General features: G+C 42.5%; 1 protein-coding gene across 3 annotated transcripts in view; it reads right to left on the bottom strand.

The window, feature by feature from the left end:
• si:dkey-81h8.1 (uncharacterized protein LOC100034657 homolog) overlaps positions 1 to 6,504 on the bottom strand; it is a 10,642-nt gene extending 4,138 nt beyond the window's left edge. The window contains exons 1-8 of one of the 3 annotated variants that reach the window (XM_050034544.1): positions 6,215 to 6,504; positions 4,984 to 5,077; positions 4,630 to 4,743; positions 3,640 to 3,696; positions 2,458 to 2,595; positions 1,751 to 1,798; positions 994 to 1,107; positions 590 to 697 (exon numbers count right to left, since the gene is read on the bottom strand). In XM_050034544.1, the coding sequence (XP_049890501.1) occupies positions 590 to 697; positions 994 to 1,107; positions 1,751 to 1,798; positions 2,458 to 2,595; positions 3,640 to 3,696; positions 4,630 to 4,743; positions 4,984 to 5,073 (669 nt within the window). In that variant the 5' untranslated portion in view covers positions 5,074 to 5,077; positions 6,215 to 6,504. The remainder of the gene's footprint in view (positions 1 to 589; positions 698 to 993; positions 1,108 to 1,750; positions 1,799 to 2,457; positions 2,596 to 3,639; positions 3,697 to 4,629; positions 4,744 to 4,983; positions 5,078 to 6,214) is intronic. The other 2 variants (XM_050034543.1, XM_050034545.1) reach the window with 2 other exon arrangements.
• Positions 6,505 to 8,822: the final 2,318 nt, after the last annotated feature.

Genomic DNA, 8,822 nt, shown 5'->3' with positions numbered 1-8,822 from the left:
TTTTTCGAAATAACTTTTTATGTCGCGGCTGCAGCACACTTGGATCACTACGGATGAGCAGTATGGAGATACTTTGTGGATTCAATTTTGTGTTCTTGGACGTTAGTCTGGGGCGCCGTCTGCCATTAGGTGTGCTGGCCGCTCCACCCGCCGATCTCTGCAAGGGATGTGAGGACTCTAAATCTTCACCAGGGCCTCCATCGGCATATGGGTGAGTAGATAATGGCTGAATTTTCATTTTTGGGTGCACTATCCCTTTAATAGGGTAACTAGTAATCCGTAACCTATTACATTTCAAAAGTAATCTTCCCAAAACTGATTATGAACACAGTGGAATTAAAAGAAAACATGAGGGGCTACAGAGTGCCACACAGGCCTCTCCTAAGAGGAGACAAATGTTTCAGTCCAGGAGGTGCACCGGGCTCAAGAAACATATTGTGTACATAGCAGTCCAAATATATGGCACCATAGATATGCCACTGCCAAACAGTGAATCAGAAATATACATAACAAATAAGGCAACTAAGGGAATAACCTCAATTGGGCACCCTTCACCATGTACTTAACAGAGACTGTGTTTTCTTAGTACCTGAGATGGCTCGGCTGCAGCTGGAGCAGCCTGAACAGCTGGAGCAACCTGAACAGCTGGAACAGGTGGGGGGCGTGTCTGTGGATAGACAGGTCTCTGGCTGGGAGCCTGCAGGACACACACAAACACACACACATTTAACTGTTGTTATGTTTGGTACAGTAAGAAGTTGTTTCATCTCGGCCTTTTGCCAAACTAAATTTGACTACTGGAAATAACAAGACTCACTTTTAATGGCTCAATTACATTTTCATTTAAGTGAGCACAAAAAATAAAGGAGAGGTGGGAGCTTCTTAAACAGTGAATGCCATCTCACCTAACCATATTTCACATACACCAACCACCACTATCCAATGTAAAAACTTCGCCGTACATTATTTGGGTACTTTTTAATCAGTGCTCACCCGGGCTCCACCAGCAGCTAGGACGCTGAGTCCGAACAGCATGGCAGTGATGCAGATCAACAGCTCCAGCACCAGAAAGATCACCAGCGTCCCCAGGATCCCGTCGATCAGCAGCTAGCCAGAGAAATGCAAGAGCATATGAGGTGACAAAACAGGAAGACTTTGTAAACTGCAAAGTGTTTCTAGCTGTGATACTGAAGAAAAAAATAGAAGTGTAAAAGACATGGGACATCTTGTCTGTTACTAAAATGTCCAGTGTGTAGGATTCAGAGGGATATATTGGGAGAACTGGAATGTAAAAGTATGTTTCCTTTACTATCCTGAAAATAAGAATCGTTGTATTTTCATTAGCTGAGACTGAGCTGTTTATATCTACACAGGGAACAGATCCTCGTCTATGTAGATCGCCATATCGCACCACCATGTTTCTACAGTAGCTGAAAACAGACAAACCGCACACTGGCTCTAGATTTGTGTTTTCGCATCAGCCATGGCTTGTTCATCATTTGTTTTGGAGGGGAAGAGATAATTCAGCTCAGGGTAAAAACCTCCTGAACAATGACCACTGAAGGAAATTTCACCAGAAGTTTCAGCTGGTTGCAATCTGCAATTCTCACTGCTCGATGCCAGTAAATCCCCCTAAATCTTACACACTGTTCCTTTAAAGACATTTCTGTCTCCTACATGCACTCTACAAGACAGGACAATATAATCCATCTGACCAAAATATTAGTTGTAACAGTAGTCAATCACTTACTTTACACTTTTGCTCGATCAGCCCGGTGCATTTCCTGAAACAATGTTGCTGCAGTGGACAGTGAAGACAAAAAAACATAAAGTCTGCTTTTTCACAACATGTAGTGTCAACTATGGAGTCATAGTTACATACATTCATGTGATTCTCCTACCGGTCGACACATTAAAGTGTGCTTTTCAAGTCAACATACTGTAACACTTCAAATGACATAAAAGAAGCATAGAGAGGCAATGAGAAAATGCAGGAAATATCAACTCATCACAGTGGCCAGGAAATATCTGTGATGATGTGACAGCAGCTCAACCGCTGCCACTTCTGGACTGTAAATGTGTTTTTCACATTTACATTGTGACACAGTGTAAACACTTGTCACTTTGCTCCTAGTTTGATTCAAACAAAGTATGGTCGCACAACCTGAGAGGGTTTATAAAATATTTCTGTCCTGCAAACATTGTTTCAGTCTTGCACCAGGCAAGACTTCATCATGAAGATGTAATTCAGTTATGTGCTGTGGATGGTAGTCCTAATCAGACTGTAACTGGACTTGACTACAGTTTCACAGCAGTAAAGCTTCAATACAGTCGTAGCTATTCTCTTTTGCCAGTGATTGTTTTATGATCATTAAAACCTCAATCTATTTAAGTCATATAGTGGCCTGTGTGTGTGTGTGTGTGTGTGTGTGTGTGTGTAGGGTTTAAAGACAATACCACGGCATGCAGCTCCAGCCTGCGGCAGTGTTCACAGTGGTAAGAGTCCTGGCGGTAGGGCAGGTGTTTGGACATCAGACCCAGGGCTGCAGTGGCAAATGCAGCGCTGATGAGGTGCAGCACCAGGACAACTTTCACCTGCAAATGTTAACAGAAGTGCTCATTTACTATACTAGGGCTTAGAAAGAGTGTTTTACGTTGCTGCATCATGCCTGGAAGGCATGGATATTCTTCCCAGTGCTGAATCAGATCTGCCTCCAGGGCCTGGGTCCAAACACAACGTGCTCCCTGTGATCCTGTGGACGCCGCCATTGTTGTTGTTGCTTGCAGGCTTGTCAGTGTTGCCAGATCTTGGGAGAGAAACAAGCAACCAGGGCTATGGAAACAAGCCCAAAAGAAGCGACTCGTGGCAGACTATCTGCCAACTCACCTCTGACCCAAGGTGGCTCCCAAGATCCTCTGCGATGTCAAAATCGGGGTGAAAATCGTGTAATGTGAACTAGCCTTAAGTGGACTTTTTTAGTCAACTACATCTCTGTGTGCAACAAAACAACACTAACAAAAAATTTACAACTAGCCTCAAATGTGAGCTACCCTGATTGTGTCTATGACATTTGCATGTCCGCAGTTAACTTGTATAATGCGGTGACATATTTGGCAGGGTTTAGGGATTTTAATGTCAGCTCAACCTATGTTCCACATATGTTTCAGGTCAAGTAATGACACTAAAAAGCTAATAAGGGGATCTCTGAGCTCAGTTTACTTTCTTACAGTTCCCAGATGGCCCCACTAAACACTATCATTTTTTGAAATATTCTTAAAGTAAATGATGATGCAGTGTTGTATGTGTACTTCATAACTTTATCTAACTTCATCTTCTTTTAATTTCTTGTATCATTAACTAAAGTAGTTTTTGCTGTAGCCACTAAACGGGGAGTTCATGAATTTTATTGTGCAGCACCAGTATAATATTATAGGGTCTGACAGTGTGTGCATCCTGTCCTGAGTCTGTCCACATAAAGAGGAGGAGTTAGTGAAATATTCATAACACACCCATATCAGGGACACAGCGAACTAGAGGCCGAAGTGTTATAGGGTGAGTTGCTCCTTAGAATTACTACTGTACTGAATGAATGTGGCTGATTTTGTGTGCACAACAGTGACCTGTATCATTATACTCACCCAAAACAGAGTGGGTCTCCTCCCGCTGTGGATCAGCACTGAGCCAGACAAGGTCACCTGGTGGGTTCAAATACAACTTACTAAGACACAGCATTTGGAAGAAATGACAGTTAGATTTTAATGGGGACCATCAATGCTTCTCTGTATTTTGTGTCTCATATCGTGTTACAATGAGGATGTTCATATTAAATGTGGCTAAAATTTCAAATAATCAAGTAAACGCATGTATATGTAATCCCTGCGAGCAAAAATCTTAGGTTTCCTACCAAGATGAATATTTTGTTTCCAACATTTTTTTCTACTCTGGCCACACATCATAATATGCCAGATTTCTTTATATGGTCATCTGCTAATATAAGTGTTTACATTACATAGCCTACACTGCTACATGAAGCTGTGTGCATCATATTCCTGCTGGAGCATATCTAGTTGTATTTAGAAGTGGGGGGTTTTTTACTGTACGAAGCACCACTATTCTCCGTTACAGTCATTCCCCAGGTGCAAGTAGGCTACACTGTTAACGTACATGTAGCTAAATGCTAACGTCAGGAAAACATGTAATCTTTGTTGAAGTTGATGTTAATTTCTCCTTAGTTTCAGATCATATTCCTGCTGGAACATGTCCAGTTGCGTGAGACACTTCCGTTGGTGTTTTTTCATTGTTAAATGAGCCATTATTCACTGTAAGAGTCATTTACAGACAAAGCAGAATGGGCTTTTTCAGGATGGGGGAAATAAGAGACAGGCTATAAAATGGAGTGTTCCAGCACAGACAGTATGAGGAAAATAAAGTGTCTTTTGACCACCAAAGCCTGTAAACATGTTCTATTAGAAACCGTTAAATACAAGTATGAACCTGGGAACTTGCACAGTAGGTGCTCTTTAATATCAAATATACAAGTTCTTCTTAATAAAGTGCAGAGAAAACTACAAAAGCATGACAACCTGATGGGTTTAACAGAACTTCTCATTCAATGGCCTTTAACTGACCTGTATGACAACGATCAGGAAGAGTGCCACATCTCCTGTAAAGTGGACCTCATGGATCTGGAGCACGGAGGCACTCAGACAGAGAATCAAAGCCCCAATAACGACCTGGATCGCCTGAGAGGGAAGACAAGGTGATCAGTATGTTGAGTACTACAGATGCATTCAAAAAACATGGCAAACAGTCAGAAATTAAGAGCTCTTTGTAATTAGCTCTTTAATTATAGCATGCTATGTCAGCTGTTACTCTGTATGGGATGCATATTCAGCATATGTGTGTATATGTGAGTCTGAATCACTGATTGACATGGCATATTGTACGTGGTTTAGTTACAAACTCTGAATGCTTCTGCTCACCCCCAAAGTCTTAGGCTCCATCTTCAGGTGGGACTGCAGTTGGCCTGGGGACAGTGTCCCCACTGCAGGTGTCGGGTCTTTGTCAGTCATCTTGCTGCAGAGGGAGAAACAAACAGTACGCAGAAAAGGATTCAATCAAAGAGTAAGAGTATAGATAATGAACAGAGAGGGTAGTTAAATGGTTTGGGAGGAGATTAGGATAAATAAAGTGTGAGATGTGCACAAGGATGGACAGGAGGTGAAAATCATAATCTCATCATAAACTCCTTTCACTTATGAAGACACGAAAGACGTAGTTAAAAGCTCAGAAAAGTAAGTGGACCTTGAGTTAACATTACTTTGTCAAAAATGTTTGTACGTGTTCAAAAGTACAATAACAATTCACCCCACATATAATATAGTCACATCTAATCCACTGACCTGTCACACATATTTGTAACCCTATTTTAAAGTCTAAATAATATTCTGCTGTGTTCTGGGATTGGCAATCAGCAACACTGTGATCAAATGCCCCGCTGTCCCCTACTGTCGCTCTGGGTGGATTTTAGGTTGCTGGAATGTCATTATGTCCCCTTACTGGATGTGTTAAACTGACTGGCAGCCCATAGCCACCAGGGGCTTCATTTTGTAAGCAAATTTGGTAAGTATTAAAGTTCCTATAATGAGTGCAAGATTAGTGAGCCTGGCACATGGATGCCTCAACATTATTCACTGGTGCATTTTCTGCATCAGCACTGATGTTAGAGTATAAATGATGAACAAGCAGGATCCAGGCCAAAGCCTGAAGCCTGACTTTAAATGCCAACGCACATCACTGTTACAGCCTTGAGTCAGCAAAACTACAGGACTTCCGAAGAGACAACAAAAATAGTGTGGCGTTCGCAATCATTAACGGCTGAGTATTGCATAAATATTAGAGAATATTCCAGACATTTTTAATTATAGATAGCAACCGCCAAAAGCACCCATTTCTATGAACTCTATGCAGACAGAATAGCATCCAGAGCTCCATGTAGTTCATGCAGGTTCGCAGCAGAGACTCATGATGCTGATGGGACCGCAGTAGATTTTGGCACAGCTGCAGGAGCCGACCCAGCCCAAGTACAGGCCGTTCCGTGCAGGACTCCTTGTGATGTTTAAGACAAGCCGCCTTACTGGGTTTATATCGTTCTTTCCTACTAAATGTGTCCATACAAACTACTGTGATGCAAAATACAAGCTGACGTTTCACCTCCTCAGCGCTGTTTTCAATGTCACTTCGTCCGGTCCCAGGTTACCTGCGCTGGTCTCTTGCGGGACAAAATGCGGCGAGCAGATGATCTTACCTTAGCTGTGTATCAGCGGCTCGCCGTTTCTTCCTTTCTGCTCGGTTAAGGGGTACAGCCGCGGGTGTTGTCAATACTGTGTGGGTGCTCTGCAGGCTGCAGCAGGGTGTGTTCGGGAGCTGGATTTCACTGCAGCGCACTGATGTAGCGACTTGTTCTGCAGACTCGCTGTCTGATGCAGTTCACATGCACGACTGCAGGCTGGGGAGTCTGCAGCGGGCTGAGCTCCTGTTTCACAGACAGTGGCTTCATAAAAAGTGACACATAGCTAACTCTAAATGATGCTTTATCGAGACAAGTTTAGTCTCAACTGTCAGAGGACACACAGAAACCCCAATCTATCCCACAGCCACAACAAACCAGGTGCAGTGACGCCCCCAGAAATATTTCATAGGGGTGCCACACGGGGCCACTAAAAATCTTGGGGTGGCACACCAAAACCAAAAGTCATAACTAAATTCTAGTAATCTAATTATGCTGTTGAAGTATACAGGCTAGTTGAAAACTATGTCCATATGAGAGTTAAGGAATCGCATACTGACATACTTAAGTGACTTACTTTACAGTTTTACAGTTTTTACAGTATCGCTATTGAGCTGTTACCTGAAAAGTTAATAATTTCAGTTCCACAAAAATCCTGTTTTAATGTGTACATGTGTTTTGTTGTGTTCACACCAAGCACAAATAAAACAATTTGTGCCAGTGAATTAGATGTAAAGTCAATGTAAAGACGGATTAGACGCGAAATTCCCACAATGCAAAAAACGCGGCGCAAATGAAGCAAGCAGCAAGATTTCACATCATACGTTGATTCATGAGAGTTGAAATATCTGAGCTTCAGCGACCAATTTGTACCACGATAGCCAATAAGCACTGAGATCCTCCAGAAGTGTATGATGCCAAGGACGTAGAGGCGTAAGTTCATTCATCGAATCAGTGACATATGATGCGGGTCCTAAGGTACTGACCTGTAATGACCTAAAATAATGACCTAAGGTACTGAACTTTTGGTCTCGGGACACCAAGTTTCGGTCAGGTAACACTTGTTTATCATAGCAAAGGTGATCGCGCCATCTGTGACTCTCCTTGTGCTAGCCTTGTGCTTTCCGAGATCTAATGTAGGATATCCATTTAGGGCGGCAGTAAAGGAGGAGATTTGATGAAGGACGTCCATCTAGGGATAGAAAAAGGTATAAAAACTCACAGTTTTAGAGAAGCGCAGATCCCCTGATCAATTGCTGGGGGACACTTTGTTGCTCTGAACAAGAACTAGAGCTGAACAAAGTTTTTCCATCTGAGAAGATATCAACAACTTTGGTGTTGCCATGGCCTGTGATGAGCCAGAGCCTGATGAGATGGGGTTACTAAGAGTGCTTGAGCTCATCTTGTTTGCACTCAATCTCCTAAGCGAGGTGCTGTTATCGATTTTAAAGATTTTTGCATTTTTACCTTCAACCTTGTTCTTCAGAATCCAAGGTGAAGGCTCTTATCGGTTAGTCTAGACTCAAAATTTAACATTTCCCTAGCAGCTAAAGTAAACTTGCAGCTTAAATAATTTCCAGCAACCACAACAACTGTTACCTTTTAGAAGGGAGCTGTCGTTAACTTAATTGTTCTCTCTAGTATTTCTATGTTACAGACCACTGAGGGTGCTAGTGAGAGGCCAGTGGGGAAGGCTTCAGGAAGAAGGCAGTTAATAACTAGATGAATCACCTTCGCATCAGTCTACAGTTAAGGTCAAAATTATTAGCCCCCCTTATGAAATCAAATAAAACCCTTATCCTTCCAATGACATGGGCCATAACCTTAAGTGTTCATAGTTTGTGTGTGTCCGCAAGAACAAAGACAACATCTGCATAAGGTCAAATGAACATTTTTATTGGTTTGCTTGGTCTCCGAGCATGGACCTGAACCTTGAGCTCCCTCCACAGATTCTCGATAGGATTGAGATCAGGGCTCTGAGAGGGCCACTCCAGAACCTTGATTTTGGTGTCTTTTAAAAAGTTTTTGACTAACTTTGATGTATGCTTCGGGTCATTGTCTTGTTGGAAGACCCAGCGACGACCTAACCCTGGACTGGCTGCAGATGTCTTGATGTTAGCCTTCAAAATACCCACATAATCCTCTTTTTTCATAGTCCCATGCACCCGAACAAGGTTTCCTGTCCCCCACTGTCATTCAGATATCTTAAGGTGAGAGTTCAAGGGACCCCTTTTACAATTGCCATGCCAGTTGCTCCCTCACCAATTTAGCCAGGTGTTGGAGCTTTATTTTCCCCCCTTCCCAACAAGCTATGCCATCATGGTTGGAAGCAATGGATGCCTTCGGTTGTCTAGTTTCACAAGACACCACTACCTTTGTGCCAGGTTAAAAAAATGAGCATGCCACAGTCTCTTAAAGACAGTGCATTTCTTCCCCATTCATTTTTATCAGGGTGGACAAGTGCACCAAAAATCACTTTTCCAAAATAACTTTGTGTCATATTTGCTGAAAACGGTCACAATATTCTGAAAG

The sequence above is a fragment of the Epinephelus moara genome, chromosome 22 (assembly GCF_006386435.1).
Source record: "Epinephelus moara isolate mb chromosome 22, YSFRI_EMoa_1.0, whole genome shotgun sequence".
Taxonomy (NCBI): domain Eukaryota; kingdom Metazoa; phylum Chordata; class Actinopteri; order Perciformes; family Serranidae; genus Epinephelus; species Epinephelus moara.
Note: the sequence above shows the minus strand (reverse complement) of the source record. Positions and strands in the feature narration are given on the sequence as shown.